At 41.5% G+C, this 21,871-nt stretch overlaps 1 protein-coding gene and 1 long non-coding RNA gene across 8 annotated transcripts in view; one reads left to right on the forward strand and one right to left on the reverse strand.

The window, feature by feature from the left end:
• The window catches only part of CSMD3 (CUB and Sushi multiple domains 3), a 589,442-nt gene extending 571,993 nt beyond the window's left edge, over positions 1–17,449 (reverse strand). For 2 of the 4 annotated variants that reach the window (XM_064395032.1, XM_064395025.1), the window contains exon 1: positions 16,563–17,449. In XM_064395032.1, coding sequence (XP_064251102.1) covers positions 16,563–16,740 — 178 coding nt within the window. In that variant the 5' untranslated portion in view covers positions 16,741–17,449. The remainder of the gene's footprint in view (positions 1–16,562) is intronic. The other 2 variants (XM_064395049.1, XM_064395041.1) reach the window with 1 other exon arrangement.
• A 476-nt stretch (positions 17,450–17,925) lies between these two features.
• The window catches only part of LOC135283918 (uncharacterized), a 40,957-nt gene continuing 37,011 nt past the window's right edge, over positions 17,926–21,871 (forward strand). For all 4 annotated transcript variants that reach the window (XR_010349521.1, XR_010349510.1, XR_010349518.1 and 1 more), the window contains exon 1: positions 17,926–18,514. This is a non-coding gene — a long non-coding RNA (uncharacterized LOC135283918). The remainder of the gene's footprint in view (positions 18,515–21,871) is intronic.

The following is a 21,871-nucleotide window of genomic DNA, read 5'->3' on the forward strand; positions in this document are numbered from 1 at the left end:
GTTTTTCTCTAGCAAAAGATAGTAGCAATTCCCTTGAAGCCAATTTCTTACACAACTATAAAGAACAGAGACTTCAAAGTGCATCTCAAACTGCAATATATATACTGAATCTTTCTGGCAATGTAGTGTTAAATTGCACACCAAAGTACCTGGAGTTTCACTAACAAACAGATAATGAAGCTATTTAACAGAGAAATAAGCTCATTCTATTTTTCTCTTGATCATTATCTTAAGAATGCTGTACTTGGTTTGGAACTGTGCATATTGTATTACACTCATATTTACTAATTTTGAATTCATACAAGAAACTAAGCTAATGAAATTTCTGTACTGAGGAGGCTCCAAAACAGCAGCTAATGCGGTTTTTGTCAACAGTAAGTCATAGTGACAATTAGGCCAAAAAGTTCTCTGTGTTTCTGTAACATCAGAGAAATGGAGATATCCTTAATCTTCAGGATTGCAATAAACTCAACCACCTGCACAATAATAACACAGTTTTCTTAGAACCAGACTTAAATGGTTTCTCAAAGGGCTATAAACAAGCTCTGCTTCCATTCTATCCAGACACGCATCAACCCAGCGAATACCCAATTTGCACACAGCATTACATAAAATGATCTTGTTATTGTGCTTTTTAAAAGAGATTGGGCTGATCTTAGACGTAGTTTAAGCACATGAGTGGGTATGATTTTTTTTTCTTGAACTGCAATAAAGCCAAACAGTACCAGAAGTCATGGAATTATTATGTGGTTGTATTGTTCTACATAAAACCCCCTAAAAAAGTTTTACCATGAACCTGTACAGAGTTTTCAAAATGCAGGGTAGAACAATCATGAGCAAAAATGTTGACACCATTGTCTTTTCTTCATGGAGAGTAAAAATATTGATAGAAGGCATTCTGTGGAAGGTAAGTTTGTAAGAAATTGTACAGGAGAGGGTTTCTTGTAGTTTAACACATCTGTGTCAACAGGCCCCAAGGAAAGATGGAGACAGTGAATATGAGAACACCTTTTGAGTCAAGACATTTCTGTGGCATCTCTTTGCTTCCTATCTCTTTCTTACTTTGCAGAATGCTGCTGCTTACCAACAGGCCAAGAGGGAGAAGCAAACACCACTTCTGATGGACCAACAAGCTGATGCTTAACAAATTATCCCTAAACTAGTCCAATACTTACACATACTTGAAAACATATCAAGCAATTGTGATCAATACTGAATTCCTTTCCCTTCCTTTCTCACATTGAAACAAACAGCTGAACGAGTATGTAATCAGCAAAATGTTGTACTCGACTATATCTGCAATGTTTCATTTTCATCCATTTATTTCAAATCTGGGACTTGACTTCATGACTGGTCCAACTGACCCATTTTCTCCCTTTGATTTTTTTTCATATCTGAGGAAGTTCAAAGCTTTGCACAGCTTTGCACTTTTCTATATTCTCCTGTGTAGTACAGCTGTGTGTATTAATCCTTCATCTTGAATAAGAAATCTTTATTTCAACCTTCAATAACTTGTAACTTTTCCAAAACTTTCTATGTAGATTTCCCCAGGCTAGTACTTCTCGTCTTGGAAGAGCATATTGTATTGTTTATCTAAAATGTTTCCATGAACTCTTAATTAAATTACAGCAATCTTGTTAAGGAGGCACTTTCCTTATTTTCTTGTATAGTGCTAAGGAGCATTTCCTACAGCAGTGCCACTGTGTAATTTATCACTGAGCACTGAGTAGTCACACCTTCTAAAACAGTTACTTTCCCCTTGCATTTAGAAGCAGCTGCCTTTTAGATTAAATAGATCTATTATTTAATAATTCTCAGAAATGCCCCTCAGAAGATTAGAAAAGGAAGTGTAGAAGGTTATTTAACACACTCTGCTTAGAGAATTTAGATAGCAGACTGTAATTATCCAAATTGGAATTCAGCCAGCAGATGAAGGCTAATAACAATCTTCTCTGAAAAATACCATGCAATCTTTCAGGACCAGACATGCCAGCAACATCTCATCTGAAACATGACAACTGCAAGAGCTCAGTGTCTCTAACATTTTGCTAGGAATAGTAATTTAGCTCAAATTCTAGAAAATGCTTCCAACAGAAACAGCACTATTTCCTGCAACTCCAGTAATATATATTTTAAGTCAGATTTAAAATACTAAACAGTCTCATGGTACCTCAAAAATACTATGAAAAGTGCCCTGATTCAGAAAATATTTATGGTTCTTCTAGGTAGTAGAGAAGACAACATATTTGGGTAGCTCTTCTCCTGTGGTTTTTGGTCTTTGGTTAAAGCTGTCACACCGGAGAAGGGAATTCTGGATATAGGCCCATTAATCAGAAAAACTAATCTTTTTAAGTTTAGTCACTGTGAACATGCAAAAATCTCTTGACAAGGCTCACCACCAAAAACTATTAAAAATAGTTTACCACAGGACAGATGGAAAGATCCTTTTATGAACTTAAAGGTGTTAAAATATAAGACACAGAATAGGTGATGATCACTGGCTTACATGGTGAATCAGAAGTGGAGTTGCCGCTTTCAGATTAGAGATGGGATCAGTTTTCCTCACATTTCTATCCTCAACAGAGTAAGGAGTATGTAGTGAAATTTGCTGGACTGGAGATATTGAGATCTTTTGGATAATCAAATGATATACCAATGTCAAGGTACTCCAGAATGTCCTCACAAAATCCACAGGTGTGCAAGCACAGAAGTAGGCAAGTTTTAGAGATTAATATTCATATAGAAAAATATAACTAAATTATACCTGTATGACGATGAATTTGGAGTTTTGACCTCAGACACATCACTGAAATTTCTTTGAAATTATGGACTTCATGTTCCATGGCATATCAACAAACGGGAAGAGTAAGAATAAGAAAGTGAAATCTATCCCTTACAGAAAAAGGTGGTGCACACCTATCTTGAGCACTGCCTGGAGTTCTAATCTCCTTATGTCAAGAAAAACAGAATTATATTAAAGAAGATACAAAGATGGGCAAATAGCTGACCTTGGAACTGAAGTAATTTCTTCATAAGGAAAAACTAAAATTCTAGATGACTTTTTGGAGAAAGTGGCAGTCTGGAAAGAAGTATCAGAACGGTATGTTTCTCATTTTCATTCAGGATATTTTCTTTGAGCTTTGTCATTTATTGCTGTGGGAACCTTGGAGAAATAGATTTCATTTGCCCAGCAAACCACAAAGGCAAAAATGCTAGAGGATATTGTGTTTCCTTGAAGGACCACTGTCATGTGTGAAAGCTGTTCTACAGGCACAGCTGTGTGCCCTGGCTGGGGCAGAGATTGTGTGGAGCTGGAGCAAGGATGGGATGTCTGAGTCACCCACCCTAAGCAATCTCTGCAGATCAAATACTGTCTAGTTTTTCAGGTAGTTATAGCATGGATGAACTGAGGAAAATTTTCATGGTGGGAATAAAATTGAAAAAAAATTGAAAAAAATATCTTCCAGAGAATCTTAAAGACTCTATTCTAAAGTTGGCAGACAGTGGAGTTTCTGCATTACAGAATTTGTAAATTAGAGTCCAGACAATGGCCTTTCTCACATATTATCCTCTGCTTCCTCCTCCACTCAGTGAAGAAGAGTTAAGCATAAGTACACAGTATTAGGGCAGTGGAATGATAATTTGGATATGTTTTTGGTTTTTTGCCTTGTCAAGTCAATAAGAAATTTCTTCTATGATAATACCTCATCATATTAAAAATGGTTGATTGTATCTGTTTAATCATACTTTGCCAGAAAGGTGACTCAAAAAGATTGAAAATTGGAGGTTAAATTAAACTTTTAAGCATCTCTGGCTGCTTTTACATTTGTACAGATAATGCTATATTTTTCTTCAAATAATTTTTTTGTCACTGCTGCCTCCATAAGTGGATGTCTGGAAGACAATATAGCATTGCTACAGTTTAGTATTTCCAACATAAATTTCCTTTTTTCCTCCTTTCAAGAATTTATATATTTAACTGCATTGTGACAGATTAGACAGATAAAGAAGCTTTCAGCAGAATCACAATACAGGTAATTAAGGGTCTGTCAGCATTTCCATTATGAACTCCATTTAGTATTAAGGGCTTAGCATTTTTCCATCATTTCAGAAAATGTCAAGCTGAAAGCTGGCATGCAGATTAGCAGCCTGGATGCAAATTTGTTTACACAAAATATTTAAATCTGCTCAGCTGTTTTAGATTTAGAGATCAGCCAGAAACTTTAAACTCTCAGGGCTCCTCATGTGTTTCTGCCAAATTCTAGACCAAATCAGTTTAAAAAAAAAGAAAAAGAGATTGGTTAATAAACTGTTGACTCATTGTCTTCTAAAATTTTGATATTATTTACTTTAAACTTTAAAAATAATTTTAGATTTTTGGTCATCTCGAATTGTAGCCTTACTCCTGCCATCTTCATAAATGAATGATGAATTAAAATAGGATTTGAAAACAATAATTAAACCTGATATTAATCTTGTAGTCTGAAACATTATTTTTGTTGATCCACTTAATTACTCTCATAAGACAGTGAACAGAAATGGACCAAAGCCTGTAAGGTTTTTGAGAGTGTTAATGATTTACCCACCTAGCTCTAATACCATTTTAGAGTACTGGCAAAAAGAATCTAGTGGAGTTCAACTGTTACAGCTTTTCAGTTTCACCAGTTCAGCCCCAAACAAACAGTTTTGTACAGCTGTCACATCCTAAATAAACTCCTCTGTATTGAAATTAGTATTTTGCTTTTTAGCATCAATCTGCTCTGTTCTGCTAAAAGTCAATGACAAATCTTCAGTTCAGTGGGGACAAGCTCTAAAATAATCTACTGGTAAATATTTCAATAAGGTTATAATTGAATGGATGATCACTCTTTTCAAAAGTACACTTCTCACTTGAGAAGTAAGAAGCTTTGAATGGGAAGACTTAGAGCCACCAAGCAAGGTGAAATAGAAACACCGTTATGAACATTAATTGAGCCATCAATAGAAAAGAAATAAAAAAATAGTATTGTCACATAGAAAAAAAAAAGACACTAAGATTGTAAAATACGAACATTCAAATAGATAATGGACATATTTTTAATACTGATAACAGATGGTAAAATAGGAAAAATCAAAGATACACCTTCTAAAAAGTGCACAATCATCCTAGTGTGCCAAACAAAGAATAGAAACCTTGCCCAGAGCAATCTGAATTAAAAGCACAAAAAAGGTGTGATACAAAAGAGATAGTGGAAATAAATTTTGTACACATGAAGCATGGAGAAAGCAGATGAGGAGAAACAGATGATCAAATAAATATATCCATATCAGTTTGGCTAGAGGATGTTTACCTACAGGACACTGTCTACTAGCTTAATAATGCAAAATATTAAAACTTGTAAGAATGAAGAAAATTTTCTTCAGAAAACACCTCAACATTGTAATGCAGTTATGTTTTCAGAAGTGATGATTCAATGTTCACTGTATTGCATACAATATTCTAAAATAAACTATCCATTTTCCCTATAGTTACCTCAGATTTATTGTAAATTCCAAGAGGTAATTCGTGTTTCCTTAATAATTACAGTGGTTCTGATGAGCAGATTCTCTCCTAATCTGGTATCTGTGGCACACTCTGACTCTTAGATTTGTGCTAACTCAGCTGTCGATGGATTTCAAAGAGGGGACAAATACAGGAGGCCCCAAAGGGAGCAATTTGGAACAGTACCTTTCACAAGTCAGATACACAGCAAACTCTTCTGACTTCATTGGGGTACACAAAGTCAATGGGAACAAGTGTGTAGCAGCATCCCTACAAATTTAGCCCTGTTTTACTGCATGTGATTTTTTTTTCCTTTTCTATTTAATTATTTCATTATTCTACAATATTATGTAGAATCCAGAGTCCCAACAAGTCAGTTGTGCTCATCCCAAAACGATGATGTTAGTAAAGGATTAACAGTAGTAATAGATCTGTAAAATTTCTCTTACCATGTCACATGGACAGTTTAACTGTACACATTAGAGCTTGGAAAACCAAAAAGATGTCTCTTGGATTTCCAAAATATATCAATTGTTTCCATTTTATCTATCTGATACTATACTGTTCATTTATACACAAGTGAGTGTAAGAATAACTCACTATCAAATTTGGGAATTTATTTCATAATGTGCTTTAAAGTTTTCTTCTTTGGGGTGAATAGGTATTATTTTGGTTACCAAACAATAATCAGGTAAACAGGCACAATATACTGAAGAATGAAAAGAAATATAACTGAAAAACCACTCCTCCAATCTTGCTTTCTTGGAGATTATATAAAATCCAAAGAACTTCCTGAAAAAGTTAGTAAGTCTAATCTATGACTCCAAGGCTGGGAGGATATTTAATTTCCTAGCATATTACCCTTACACGACTATTACTTTGGGCCAAAAAAGGACTTTACAAATTACATGGAAATTGAAGAGAACTTTCTATATTTTTCTGCAGGCTTTATGTTATTGGGACTTCTCCAGCAGTACTTGTGGAGTGGGAAGAGAATTTGGGAAGGGAGCCCAGAAGTGCAGAGGAGGCTGAATAAATTCAGAAAAATTACAGGAGCTAGTTGATGAGCTAGATTTGAGTGTAGTAAAAATATATGGCTACAGCTTAGGAGAATGGTGGGGGTTTTTTATGGGTAGTCTAATTTAAAAGTAGCTGAAAATAGTGTAGAAACTCATACATGTTTCAATGGACTGCAGTTGTAGTACTAGAAAGATTTAGGAATTTTGAAATATATCCCTAGAAAAGTTATGGAGGTAGGCATGCAGGGGTCGGCAGTGCCATTGAACTTGTTCTATATTAAACATGATTCTGTTGCTCATTTCTATATCAGATAAATATTTGAAAATCAGAAGTTTGTCAGTACCTTTTCAAAAAGACTGTGTGTTATATGGTTGATTGGTGCAACTTTACACTGCTGACAATGCAAATGCAAATTTACTTCAGTATATTATACCAATAAAAACTCTCTAATCAGGTGAGAACTCTTGTGAGCACTAATTGATGCAAAGATTGCCCTTTTATTATGAGTTATTCAATATACGTATTTCTTCTCTTGTGGCCATTAAAACTGCCATGTCATGCACAGAACTCATCACTCAGCACTGCTGGGTTAACAGTTGGACTCAGTGGTCTTTGAGGTCCTTGCCAACCCACCCAATTCTGCCATGCTATCCAACAAGCACTGCTGAAGTCAGCAGGAGTCATATAACTGAAGTGTCAGCACAGACGCATTCAAGGGAAATCACAGAAGATGAGAGCACAGTCATGGATTAGGCAGAATTCCTCCTGACAGAGGGCACAGTTACAGATGCTACCAGCTGATGTGTCTGTGCTCCTGCATGCCCCTGGAGATGCAAGAAAAAAGCATCTATTACCACAAAGGCAATGGTCATGATTATGTCAGGTGGCCAAAGACCTACTCTTTTCTTTCCCCAATCTTTGTTTCACCACATAGGCTTCCCAAAAGTCAGGATTTGTACTTTTGTTTTCCACTTTATTTCAGTTCTTTTGATTTTTGACTCAGCATGTTAGATGTCTTTAAACTAAGGCAGTGGCAAGTGCAAAGCAGGTGTTAGAAAAAAAATGCAATAAAACTAACATGGAAACTTTCAGATTTTTGTGCTTTGGTTTTACTAGCTAATTCAGCATTTTCAAATGTAACTTCACACTGGAATATATGATAACCTGATACAAGCAAAACCAAATTGCATTTGTAATTAAATTTGAAGCATTTTAAACTGCTGTCTATTTTCCTAAGTCCTCCTAGTTCCTCTGCAGCCATTAGCAGCATTGTGCAAATTCCAAAATGCTTTACTGGAAAACGGAAAAAAAAATAATATGAAATCTTGAAACTAGGTTAAAACATTGCTGTAATTCACTATATGTCCTGACAAAAAGGACAATTCTGGGGTTCTAAGAACTACACCTGACATTGTATTAGAATACTATCATTACACTGAATGCAGTGGACTCATCCTGAGAACTGATGTGACCACCAATGAAATGTGGAAAGAGCATTTTCCTACTGCATCCAAATATATATTTTCCCTTAATCATAAACAATCTACTTGTGTAATCCTTAGGTTTACAATGCAAGAAGAGTTTTCCAAAGACCAATTCTAATTAAAATATCTAGCATATATTGTGAAATATATTACTTCTTTTATAATTAATATTTATGAGTCAAACAAAATATATGTACAGAGAATTGCAATTCAAAACTCAGTACAAAAAGAAACAGGAAAATCTACTCTCAGAGATATTATTCTGGATTCTGCTTTTGCCTTCAGTGGGCTCAAATGACAGTTTAGAGGTTCTTTTTACATCCTGTTTTATAACTTCTATTTACCTTAGGATCAAAGCTCATACAAAGAAGCAAAAATGCAACTTTTAGTATAGGCTTTTAAAAGAATACTTTTAATTAGACTAAGCTTCAGTTCCCAGAAAAACTGCACAGCAACCAAGAAATGTAACCATAGTAGACTGTGAAGTTTTCGTTCTGGGTCAGATTAAATAGTGGAGGAAAGGTTTTGTAATTTAAGTAGTTCCATCTCAACACTATGTTCAATAAGAATATGTGTACTTTGCATTTATGTGGTTCATTTTCACTAAGGACTCCAAACTACACTTGCAGGTATCCGCTTGCTGGGTTTGAAAACAGCTCTAAGGAGATAATGATGGCAGAAGGTTCATTTTAACTGCAACTGAAATACAGCCGCCTCTGGGATATGTCAGTCTCTTCAAATGACAATACCAGTATTAAAATAAACCAGAAAATAGCAGAGAAATGCTCATTTTTTGTATACTTGAAAGGTGATTAGAGGTTTTCAATCTACTAAAAACAGTTTATAGAAAAAAAAATATTTATATAAAAAAAACCCAAACCTTAAATCACTAGGAATAAATATGACAGTCAATTCTTAATTTAAGTTTTTAATTACTGGTTTTAGTAACTAGTGTTTTTTCTTTTCATCAACCTTTCCTCCTAACAAGTGCTCCTAGCTATCACTACTATCACTCTTCTTTTGTTAGTGAAATCAATGATGTATTATAATGCAACTTCCTTCTGAGATTGGGAATACACAATAAATTAAGAAGTAATAGATAACTTAGGAAGCACATAAGTTTAGAGTTGTTACCTGTGGCTTTGTAAGGTAACAATACACTCTGTTGAAATTCTTCATAACATAATCAAATATGTGGATATAATTTCTACACATGCATATTATATTTGCATGTGTAAACATATATGTATACATATTCCATGATAATTAAATCAAACAAGTTACATGCATAAGGCTAATAAGATATGTAAATAGGGGAAACAGAATAGAATTCAAGGTCAGAAATAGTAATTCAATAGCAGTACAATCCAAGTAATCAACTCAGTCATTTCTGCCTCAAGCCTCCAAATTCTTTCAGTTCTATTGCAAAGACAGTCTGTGCTATTTACAGCCTTGGGGGATGAGAATTCATCACCCCAGGAATGCTTCTATGGTTAAGTTACTCACAGTTACTTTCCTTATTTCTATGATACAATGCAAATATGACACCCGACGCTATGAAGCATTTTGTAGAATCCAAGGGAAAATGGGCAGTCCATCTCTCTATGTCTGTGCTGGCTGCATCCCATCTTGTTTTTCAACAAGAGTTCTGTAAGAGCAGCAGCCCTGCTGGAATCCCTTGTCTGCCATTTATCAATACCCCGGGGCTCACCCTTTATGAGTAACACTATTCCTAAATCTATAAACTTACCCAACTAAGATTTCAGACCCTGGGAAGGACATGATGAATTCCCACTATTTCCATCTTTGACATTTACGACAGTACTCAGCATCTGTAATGCTGAAATGACGAAGCCATACTAAATCTTACACGTTCTCTGAGAACAAAGCAATGCAACAATGATTGTAAATCTGCCCAGGAAAGGTAAACAACTGAATGTAAACAAGTACAAATGTAAATGGTGTGTCTATGAGAATATGTGTATTTTAAATAATCCTCCTTATAGTCCAATATCCTTCTCCATTCTACTTCCTAGAAAATAAGCTGGTTGCTGGGACGGAGACCTTCAACATTTTCTACTAGTAGTTTGTTGTTTTGGTTTTTTTTAAGGAGCGTTAAAACAGGTGCATTACATATCACACTCTGCTCTATTCAAGACTAAGATAATTGCCAAATATCGTCCCTTGAATTTTAGACAAAGACAAATGTTCTCCTTTTTTTGTAAAGAAATTGCACCATTTCACTGACAAGGAAACATTCTTCTGTAAAGTTGATTAAAAGGCATGTGTCTAAATCTTGTAAAAGTTCTGGATTTTTGCAATAAACTCTAGCATGGAAATTACATAAACAAAATTATGAAGTAAGGTTTCTAGCCTTGCAATAATTGCTTTTATCAGATGTATCTCTGATCTGTGACTTAAAAAGTGCTTCTTCAAATACCTCGCATAGTAAAAACTGTCTTAAAAATACAGGGGTTTCAGGAAAAAAACAACAGCTTAGACCAAGCTGTCTGTTCTTTTCTGACTCCTCTTTCCTGGAAATTGCTTTGTAGTAACTGGTAAGTTAATTTCCCTCAAAGGCTTTGTTCTGTCCTTCCAACCTTAACCATTATGGTCAGAAACACAAGCTGAATGATCTGCATCAGCAAGCAGTTGAAGCTGAGATATCACAACCCCATGGAATTAAGACTGAAGTTTTCCATAAGTGGGAAAAAAACCCAAACCAACAACTAATTTTACAACAGATCATAAAGCCTTCCTTATTCCTACCATCCCAATTTATCAGATTCTGTAGAATTAAAATTTTATACATTTTTTTTTTTTTTTTTACTTATACTGTTTCTCTGTGTCTCAGTATCATAATGCTGGACTCACTTGGCCTTGCTTCAGAGGTGCTAACACGTCCCCCAGACTCTTATGAGAGCCACCTGAAATTGTAAATGCTCAATACCTCTGAAAATCAGACAATGTCTAAGACAGTATTTTTTTTTTTTAAAAAAATCTACAACACAAGGCTGTCTTATTCTTCAGAACATTTTCTCTGAAAAGTTGTTACAATCAGGCAAATTGAACCATCCCCATGGGATATTTTAAAACTTTTTCAAATTTCTCTGAACAACTATGTGATTTTCTTTCTTGTTACTCGATTCATGTGCATTCAATGGTTTCAAACCTCAGAGTTTGTGGGTAGACCTTCACATCACATCAATGACAACCAGTTTTATCACAAATGTTCATACAAGCCAGTGCTTTCAGCCAGATGAAGAGCAAAAAGAATGCAGGATTTATATGAATGCCATGGTATGGAACAGGGAAGGAAGGCAAGGCAAGGCAGGGCAAAGCAAGGGGAAAAGGCAGCAGAATGAAAAACAACGGACAAATGAGAGGAACACAGGCCAGTCCATGCTTTTCCAAATGTGATGTTTCAAAAGCAGCCTGTATCTTAGGAGATCCAAAGCTGTTGGCTGCTGAAATCCTGGACGTGCTAGTCACTCCACTTTGCTGTGTTTCTCCAGTCTTTCACTAGCCTGCTGCTAATTGTGATGGCTGGAGATAAAGGGCACTAAGCTAGATGGGCAATTATCCTGCTAGACTTGTTGCTCAAAAGCATCCTTCCCCCTCACCCCGCCCCGCCCCAAACACAAAAAAAAACAAGCAAAAAAACACCGGTAGGCTACAAGTTTCTGCTTTGTTTCTGCACAGGAATCTTGGAAAAGGAGGAATTTTGAAGCACATCCAGATAATTCTTTAGGTCTCATGCACGGGGTGCTTGCAAATTGAGATGCTGATAATGGAGTTGAAGGTATAGCCTATCCCTCTCCATCCCGGATGGCTGCCTGAAGTGCTTAGGCTCTTGCAGAGGAACGGGCGGGCTGTGTTCAGGCACCGAGGGGCTATTTCTTCGTGTCAGCCGAAAAAACCAACCAGCCGAACACCCTAGAGCTGCCTTAGACTTGTCAGCCGAAGACGTGCAGGAGTGACCGAGATCAAGTGAGCAAAGCCAAAGGACGGAGTTCCGTCAGACGGAGTGCCCGGAGGTGCGGACACCTCACCCGCGGCGCCCCCCGAGCCGGCTCCGCTCGGAGCCAGCTCCGCCTCGAGACTGCTGCCTCTCACAAGGAAAAACAGGAAAGCGAAGGTGAGGCTCTCCTGTGCCCTTTGCGAGCAACGGCAGGAAAAGGAGAAACAGTCCCTGCTGGCGCTGCTGGGAGGGGTTGTGTGCTTCTTCACTGCTGCCCTGCAGGAGGGGAGGCGGAGGAGGCGAGCGCTAAGCGGGGGCACAGACATGCCGTGTTTTAGTCCTGAGAAAGGCGGGGTGAGAAAGGGTAACTTTGCTTGCAACCCTGAAGAACTGCGTAGCTTGAAAATACGGCAAGTCGCGGTGCCCAGCCCGCTGAGCGCAGCCAGCCCTGTGTCACCTGCGGGAGCTTACTGCAAATCGCTCCCTAGAGAAGGTGAGCGGGTGTGGAGGAGTTGGAAAGGAAGGACGACGCTGTCCCTGCTCCAATCAATGTGCCCCTGCCTCCCTGCATGAGTACATACGAGCAAACACAACACACACACACATATGCACACAAAGATGCAGCACCGGCATCGACCATCTGGATATGAGGAAACCTGAACCTGCTGCTACTCTCCCGACCATTCCCGCCTCGGGGACAGAGCCAGCATCTCGCTGCGCTCACCCGTGCCCCACTGGGGAAAGCCATCCGCCAGTAATCCCATATCCATCGTCAGTTACTCCATAAATCAAGTGACTGGGAAGGAAGTGGTGGGGAGGGGCAGAGCATGAAGGGAGCGGGATTGAGGTTGGAATGAGGGAAAAGGGAGATTGCAGAGGTGGTTAAAAGAAGCAGGGCACGCTTTGTCCCTGCTAAATACTCCCACATGCCAGGTACCCATCACTGGAAATGGAAATGCTTTTCATTTTCTCATCACTTCTCTTGTCAATGAGCCGTTTAAAATCTCAGTGCTTCATCTCCCTTTCATTTTAAAAGCTGCCCTTGTTCCGCTTGTCACAACTGCAAGAGGGGAACAGAGGAACAACAGCAGCGGCAAAGCTTCATTTTAGCCAGGCAGACAAAAGTCGACCTTGGTACTCTCTCTCTTGGAGAGACAGCCAAATAGAAGACATGGAGGAATCTTGCAGAATTTAGCAATTTTGCTTGATTTTCTCTCAGATTTGCTTCGAGTAGCAATGGCAAGCTTTTTTTTTTTTTTTTTTTTTTCTTTTTGCTTGGAAGGAGGTGCCAAACCAAAGGCGTGCAAGTCCTCTCTCTCCTAAATCCTAGGAGGCAAAGCTCACTGATGCTGCCTAATTTTTTTCCCACTTTTTTATGCCCTCTTCCCCAATTTCTGTAAGGGAGTTGGACAGTGGAGTTTTCCATTCCTTACTCCTCTAAACTTGGTTTCTATCTCCCTTGCCTCAATGGTGCTTGTCATTTCTTCCATGGTGTGAAGGGAGGGAGCTTTCCTGGGTGCCTCTTTCATCTAAAGGAAAGAGCACCGGATTCATCACTCCCTGTAACTTATTAGGAATCACTCTGCTCGGCCTTTCTTAAAGGCCGAATCATAGATATGTTTGTTTGTTTTAATGCCTTTCATGCCACTCAGTTTTCACAGGTGACATTTCTTTGCTTTTTTACACCATGCCTATTGAAGCAAGCTTTTGTTGGACATGGTTCCATGGCATAAATGGGATATTGTATAAGCAAGATTTTAATTGAAGAAAGGAACAATTCCTCTTTACTTAGCTCTTCCTATCACTCCTTCCTCATCAGTTCTGACAATTTACTTTCTTCCACCTTTTCCTGCTTTATTCTCCCTTTTCTAACCCCATTCAAGTATTGTTGAAGGTTCCAAAGAGTCATGAATTTATAGATAAATGGGAAGGATTTGTTTTGTCCATATTAATATATCCAAGGAAAGCCTGATTATCCAGATGTGAACATGGCTCCTTAAGCATCCTGGGATAGTTTGACATCTGTAATGATGGGAGAGCTGTGGATCAAGACTGGGGAAACGATGACCGGACAATGACAAAAATTGGAAAAGCCTGACAGGCAGATATCAAGCAAAGCTGTGGAAATAGTTGGGATGACAGGAATGATAGCAACAGTTTGGGTGTTATGATGTGGTGCTGGACTGTTCAGTAGAAGCGTTTAAACAAGGAAGGGTATGGGCTAGAGCTTGCTGAGATGGGGTGTGGTAAAAAGGCCTTGCAAAGCAATGGTAGAGCAGATGTAGGATCTGGGGAGTCATCTTGCTCCCAACATCTGGAATTTTATATATGGGCAGGTATTCACTCATCCTTTGCCTCTGCTTTCTTCGGGCAGGAGCTGTGTTGACACAATGGGAATGTATATCGAAGTAAAATGCTTTCATTCACAGGAGTGGAGGGAGAATGAATATAAATGTCCAGAATAGATGCAGTGCTGCAGTGAGTGTAAGCCAGATCTGTAAGGCTTGGCTGCCTAAAGGAATCCATATCCAGAATGTAAAATCTCACCTCTTGGGTCGGCAGTTTCTGGGTGAACCACCCCATTCGAAAGGAAGTCTATGGAAACTGCCAGGGTCGGTACCGGGGAAGAATAGGCCCTAACAACGGGAAGAAGGAGAAACGGCCAGTTTTGCACAGCCCATTTTTTCCCTGTTTCTTGGGCTGTTTCTGGTGCTTCATCGCAGCTTTTGCCCTCTGTGCCCGGCGTTTTTTCCTTACCCCACCCCCAAGGGCAAACGGCGGCTCTCAACAGGTGCCGGGGAAGCCGCTCGGCTGCGTCCCTCGGTCGGATGCTGCCGCCCCGCGACTCGCGCTCACCACGCAGCGCCTCGGAGCCGCCCCGGAGCCCCCGCTCGCCGCCGCTCCGCGCCCGCGGGGCCCCGCGCAGCGCACGGCGCGCCGGGCCGGCATCCAGCCCGGCGCTGGCCAGCCCTGGCACCCGGCACCGAGAACGCGCTAATGGCAGAAGGCTGACCCAGGGAAAAGAAATGCCCCCAAAGGCACGGGTCGGTGCTGACAGCAAACCGTCTCCAGAGCGGGGCAGAGCGCCGGGAGCGGCTCCCTTCAATAGATGCAAACAGAGAAAGGCTGCCTTTAATTACAATGAGCATAAACGTCGCAGGCAAGCCCCTTGGATAGCCCGCGTCAGGATAACGCGGGATGAGGTAAAAGCCCTCCAGACCCTCCCCGTGAAACGCGAATTGTCTTTTTCAACGCGATGCAAATGTGGGGGAAAAGCAGCTGCAAAGCTCTACAATAAACTGTTTCATCCAAGCCAGCGCCAGCTCAGGAAGGCACGCCTTTGAATGCCACCCCCACAAGACACCTCCTTCCCACCCGTGCAGGCAACCTCTGTAGGCGATAACCAAGTCTAAAAACTCAGAGAGGATCGATAATGTCTACTAAATATTCTGGGAGTGTATGAGTGTGGCGGGGAGGAGGGATGAGGATGAGGAGGGGGATAAAAGGGTGATTAATCGGATATTAATCACTGGCCACAAACAAGGGGAGATTATTTCGGGTAGGCAGCCGACTGTGGGGAGCAGCAGAATAGATCCTTTTACTGAAGGCACGCGTGATGGGATCGGCACTTCACTGTTTAGCGATGCCTGTGTAATTCTGCAGGTGCACATTATTCAAGCCACATATTTCTTCTTTTCTCTGTGTGTAGCATTTCCCTTAACTGCCTGCAAGCACAGACTTAGTGAAGATATTTATGCCGCTAACTAGACATTTCCTTTTTGCCCTCCTTTCATGAACACAGAAGCAAGAAGAAACCAAAATAGCCCTCTGCCTCGGGAAAAAAAAAAAAAAAAATAGAGACAAAAACCACCACCCAAACTCCCTCACACACATCAGAGAAAAGGGACCAAGGGAGGGAATAGAAAAGGTGTCGGTCTTTGCACCCAGCGACAGACCAAGGCTGAATTACTAACGCACCTTCCCGGCAGCCTGGGAGCCCTGCATCCGTACAGACAGCTGAGCGTGAAGCGCATTTCGGGCTGAGAGACGGCTACGCATACGCTGGGCTCCTCCGTAACTTTCCCCACGCAACGGGTTAAACTAATAAGTGCATCGATACAGGCATTCCCGCAAAGATCCCGCTGCTCGACCGAAAACCAGAATTGTAGGTAATCCCCCCACACACCCCGCACTCACATGATCGTCACCTTAAAAAAGTGAACCAGTGGGATTTGTTTGAATATACACTAGTTAGAGGCTATATGAACCAACTCACGTCTCCTTTTGAGCATACTGCAAGAATATTTATTGAGCCCCGGCTCAGTCACTGCATTGAACGCCAGCTCTGGCAAGCAAATACATTTCCTATCTCCGAAGAGAGCTCTGAATCAACTCCTTCTTTCCTCCCCGCCTTAGCGATCGTCTATATATTTCCATTGCAAAGTACCAAGGGCAAAAATATAAAATAGGAGATAAATATATTTTGAAATACACCTTGATACAAGGCGAGAGCTTGCAACGCCCTGACAAAAAGCAAATGGACCCCTAAAAATATACCACTCAAATACTACCCTACCTTTCACATACGAAACCATCAATAAAAAGATGAGGTTCCAAAATGTAAATCCACTTTTAATCTCCATTTTCTTCACCAGGATGAAGTCCAGCCGGCCACATTTAGTACATCCCCTTTCCCAAAAGTCTGCTAATTTCGATTCCTTTGCACGGATTTCCCCTCTGCAGATCCCTTTCATATTATTCTTGAGAGCTCCTAATTCCTATTCCTCGGCCAGGCGCAGCGGAGTTGTTGCTGTTGATGGTGCGCGGTCACAGCTCGGAGTGAATGGTGTTTCTGGGATACCACAGCAACCTTGACGAGGACTCAACCATCTCTCCAACGGGGGCACAAAGTCTCAGCTACTCTCGATCGTGTCTTTTCCTCCCCCACCCCCCCGCTACCCCAACTCCCTGCACAGCCGAAACCCACCACAATCCTGCCTCCTCGCAGCATCCACCGGGAGCCGCGGGAGAGCACCTCAACGCTCAGACGCTCTCTCCAATAAACTCCGAACAGTATTTGCAATTGAGACTCTCCCTCCACCCCCCTGTTCCCTCAAGAGGATCAGTTCTGCCTGGGAGAACGGCTCGGGAGATAACGGAGTGGCGGGATCCCCCCGCCGCCCGGCGGAGCCTGGGGCGGGCGGCGCGGCGGGGCTCGCCCATCCCGCCGCCGCTCGCAGCAGCAATCACAGCCTCGTTATTAACCACGCACGTGCGGGGCTCGGGGCTGCCACCGCCACAGCGGCTCGCACACAGCGGCCCGCCCGCGCCTTCGGGCAGACACCCCGCGGCAGCGTGCGCGGCCCCCGGGGATGCGCGGGCTGATTGCTCTGCGCGGGGGCATTAATTACAGGCCGGGCGCGGGGGAGCGGCGGGCACAGCCCCGCTCCCCATGCGCGCAGCTGAGGGGGGCCCTTGCCGCGGCGGGCGGGGGCCGGGGCCGGGCGGGCGGCAGCTCCCAGCGGGCCGGGCCGGGCCGGGCCGGGCCGGGAGAGCAGCGGGGGCGGCGCGGCCGCGGCTCCGCCAGGAAGAGCGCGGGCGCCACCTGCCGGCCGCAGCGCCGCTGCGCGGGGGCGGGGGCGCTGCGGGGGGAACCGGCCGGGGAGCGGGGGGAACCGGCCGGGGAGCGGGGGGAACCGGCCGGGGAGCGGGGGGCTGCGGGACCGGCACTGCCCCGGCCTGGGCGACTCGAACCCGCGCTTGGGGCTGCTCTCCTCGCCCGCCCAAGCACCGCGCAAGCTGCGCGGTTCTTCCGCTGCGGGAAGCTTGTGGAGGGGGCGGGCAGGCACCGCCTGCGGTGCGGAGGCGCGCACGTGGGTGGGTGCGGGGGTGGTGTCCCAGGTGTGCGGGGGTGGCGGGGGTGCATTTCTGCGCGTAAGTCGGGCCCCGCAGTGCGTGCGTGGGAGGTTTCTCTTGGGGCGGAGTGTGTGTTTGGGTGCGCGTGTGCCCGCGAGTGTTTGCGCCGCACGTGTGAGTGTCTGTGTGTGTTTGTACGTGTTGAGTGTGAGTGCGCGTGTGCACACGTGTGGTGTGTGTTTGTGCGTGTGCCCCCGTGTGCGTGTGTGTGCAAGTGCTCGTGTGGCTCAGTGCGGGTGTGTGCGCACACGTGTTTTGTGGAAATGTGCACACTTCTGTGTTTTGTGTGAGCGTGCATGGATTCTTTCCGGTGCCTGTGTATGTGTGTGTTTGTGCACATGTATTTGTGTGAATGTGTTCTTACATGTCAGCATGTGTGCCTCTGACGTGCTTTTGTCTTGCATGTGTGCGCACACGGGTTTGTTCGCACAACTGTTAATTCATGCAGGTGTGTGCGTATAAGTTGTTGCATTGATGTGCATGTGTGCACATGTACATGTTAACACATGCGTGAGCTGTGTAAATGCACAATCTGAAGTGCCGATGGAGATAGACATGGGTGTGTGAGCTGGGAAATTCTGGCAGCCAGTAACAAAGCCTGGATCTTTGCAGGTGTGTCCACAGAGGGGTTTGCATTTCCCTGTGTTGAACTGTGTGGGGGCGTGTCTTTCATGCATGGAGTGCATTTTTGGAAAGATCTATCCTGGTTAAGAACTTTGAATGCGAACTGAGGCTTTTTATATAGGTGTAGATGCATGTATGAATTTGCATGATGACATATTTCTATATAGACATGATATATGTAATAGTACCACAACACCATAGGTAATAGTATTGAAGAAATCTGGAAAGATAATGATTCACCTTTTACTTCCAAAGCCCAGTGTAAAAGAGGAGGTTTGCATGGCTGTAATTCTGCTCCCACGTTGGTTACAATCTGAGCAATATGTGCCTTTCTTCCACCTGTACTTAAAGCCAAACCCTCTTTCAGCGAGGCCAACAGCGATTCATGTGAATGTGGCTCTGCATATGGCTGGCTGTACTCGCCTCTATAGCTCTAATGCATGAGGAAAGAATACTTCAGCTACAAGTGCTGACACTAACCAGTCCCACTGGATCCATGCATGTTTGTTGACTGGGGAGAAGCCAAGGTATATATTTCACAGCCCTGTGTACCATCCACAGCCTTCTCTTGCTGACACATAAGTCCTGAAGTGTGACTGCTGTAAATGAAACTTGGTAGGCTTGTTTGCTTCCTCTGCAGTGACACAATAATGTGATCACACAAGTGATGTGAGCCTTGTGTTGGTGTTAAGAGCAGTGCCATGGTAGGATCAGTGTTATGACAAAATTTCATTTAAAATTTTTGAAATTTTTTAAACAAGTGGTTTCTTGTTTTAGCTAAAGTGGAATAGGTGAAAATCACTCTGTTCTAAATCTGTCAACTGTATTTATTAATTATGGAATCTCTCTCTTTACTATATATATGTATTTGCATTTATGCATGTAACTATAATTCATTTTTTCAAGAGAAATTCAGAACTGGAGACCTGTGCTTTCAGAACAGCATAGATGGCCATACCTCAAGTATTCGTATTTTGGGGAGTGTGTCCTCAGGATAAAATTCTGCCTTTATTCCCCCAAGAACACTTTCTGGTTCTGAAATTCAAAATCCCTTGGAGTAAATACTCTATCAGCTGTGGAGGATAAGAAATAGATACTGAAGATACAGACTTGTTATTTCTAATTCATGCATTGCATAGCTAACTTATTTAGGGGTCTTACTTTAATGTCATTAGAAGTCACATCTGTTTGACATCCAGAAAGATTTGTATTGCTTCTGAACATGAGAAGTTTTGGTTCATCAGTTAGATGTTCAACATGAACAAATAATTACTTACAGTTAAAAAAGGAACCAAAGATTTTTTTTTTTTTTTTTGGTAGTGAAATTCCTGCTAATTTTCAATGGCCCTTAGGTTTTCAATTTAAATGCATTTTAAAAATAGCATTTCAGCTACTAAGGCAAATGTTAGGCACATTTGGTAGTATTAATGCTAGAGATGGACTGGAATTTCTTTGTAGTTCGCCCCTCACCCCCACCCTCCAACATTGTGATGTTGCATTTTTCTTGTGATTGATTTGTTGTTCAATACTAATATCCCATAACTTTTTGTATGATTCTGGGTTCAAGTTGTAGATTATGCTGTATGTTTCATACTCATAATGTGTCCGTCCTCCTCTTCATCTGTCTTAGTTTTCCTTCCTGTCTTCCTTCCCTCTCTCCCTTCCTTTTTTTCCTTTCTCCCCTGAATTTCTTCTTTCTGTCCATCCCTTCTTCCCTTCTTTCTCTGTTTCCTTGTGCTTCTTTACTCTGTTTTCTTCCTCCCTTTGTATTTTATGTTTTCTTCCTCATTCTTTTTCTTTCTCACCCTTTTTTTTCTCTTCTCTCCATTCTCACTTTTGGCATGGTCAAGCTTATTGATCATTTGGGTATCAGTCAAGGATGAAAGTGACTTGGCAAGGACCATTAAGTCAATCACTATGATTAAGTACTCCCAAGAATTTTAAAATGTGCTGAAATCAGAAGTGGGCAGATACTTAACTGTCTGACCTGTCAGGCACATGAATATCAGCACTGCTAGTGGAAAACTTGTATCCCAGACCTGACAGGCTGTGATGCCTTAGTTACACTATCTGTAAGCAGGCACTCTTGCCTCTGAATCTCCAAGAAATACACCAAAATAGTTCTACAGAATAACGTGTTACTATTGGTGTTCACAGTTCCCTGCTCACTTTGCCAAGGCAGATCAAATTTAAGTTTGATAATTACATTACGAATTCCTCCTACATTTTCAGCTGCATTTGTTATTCTTCATTCACTGTCATATACTTTTGTGTGAGGTAGCTGTATTTTGCTATATAGCTCCTACATTTTGCTTCCAGGTAACTTCACTCCAATTGTGGCTAGACTGATTGCTCTGCTTTAAAAAATGCAGTGGGGTCTTCTGTCTGTCTTCACAGCAAATAATGCTGTGAATGATACGGTGCACAGTGCTTGCAAGCACAGACAGAATATATAGGCATGTGCAAAGCATATAGGCAGTGATATTTAAGAATGAGTATTTGACTTGGGATACAAAATTCATTCACTCATATAATTCTTTTGAAAATTCTGACTGAATGCAGAATATTCTGTATTCCCATAACTTAGTCCATGTGGTTAAAAATGCTGGTATGACTGTTGGTCCGAACTCTGACCCAGAACACAGACTGCATATTTATCAGTGAGACCTAACATTACTGAAAACACTAGGAGAGTGTTACAAATATGCTGTAAACTTCCATTTCCTCACTTAAGCTTTTGAACATGTTTTGGAGTCCTCCAGGGGAGGTCACAAAGAGGAGGACACCATTGTGCCACCCCCACTTCACTCAGACTACAATAATTTTACTGCATGAAACAGATAATGAATTTTTAATAGAAAAGAGTGTGTGGAGATCATTCCACAAGTATTGGGATAGTGTGATATGCTGCTGTTACTGCTTCATATTCACAGAACAGGATGCAGTCATAGTGTGAAGATTAAACATAATACAACCAAACAATGAAAAGATGCTTTAAAGTAAATATAGTGATGGAGAAAGCTGGAGGGGAAAGTGCAGCATTACTGACCTCTTCTTGACTATTTAAGTTTTCCCCAAGTAAGGTTCTAAGCTACCTCTAACACAAAATATCCCTGTTCAAGAAAACTAAATAGCAGCAATATTCAAGAATACTACTACAATTCTGACTTAAAAAATATGAGTATTTCCTTCAGATATACTGTGCACAGGGAGATGGGATTCATATGTTTCAGTATCAGAATTAGCTGTGATTTTAACTCCCTATTAAATGTTCCTTGTGTTCTGCTAGAGGCCACATGTGAAATCTGTTTGCAGACAAGAGAATGCAATTCTCTTTTAGGTAAT

This window comes from Passer domesticus, chromosome 1 (assembly GCF_036417665.1).
Source record: "Passer domesticus isolate bPasDom1 chromosome 1, bPasDom1.hap1, whole genome shotgun sequence".
NCBI classification, from domain to species: Eukaryota; Metazoa; Chordata; class Aves; order Passeriformes; family Passeridae; genus Passer; species Passer domesticus.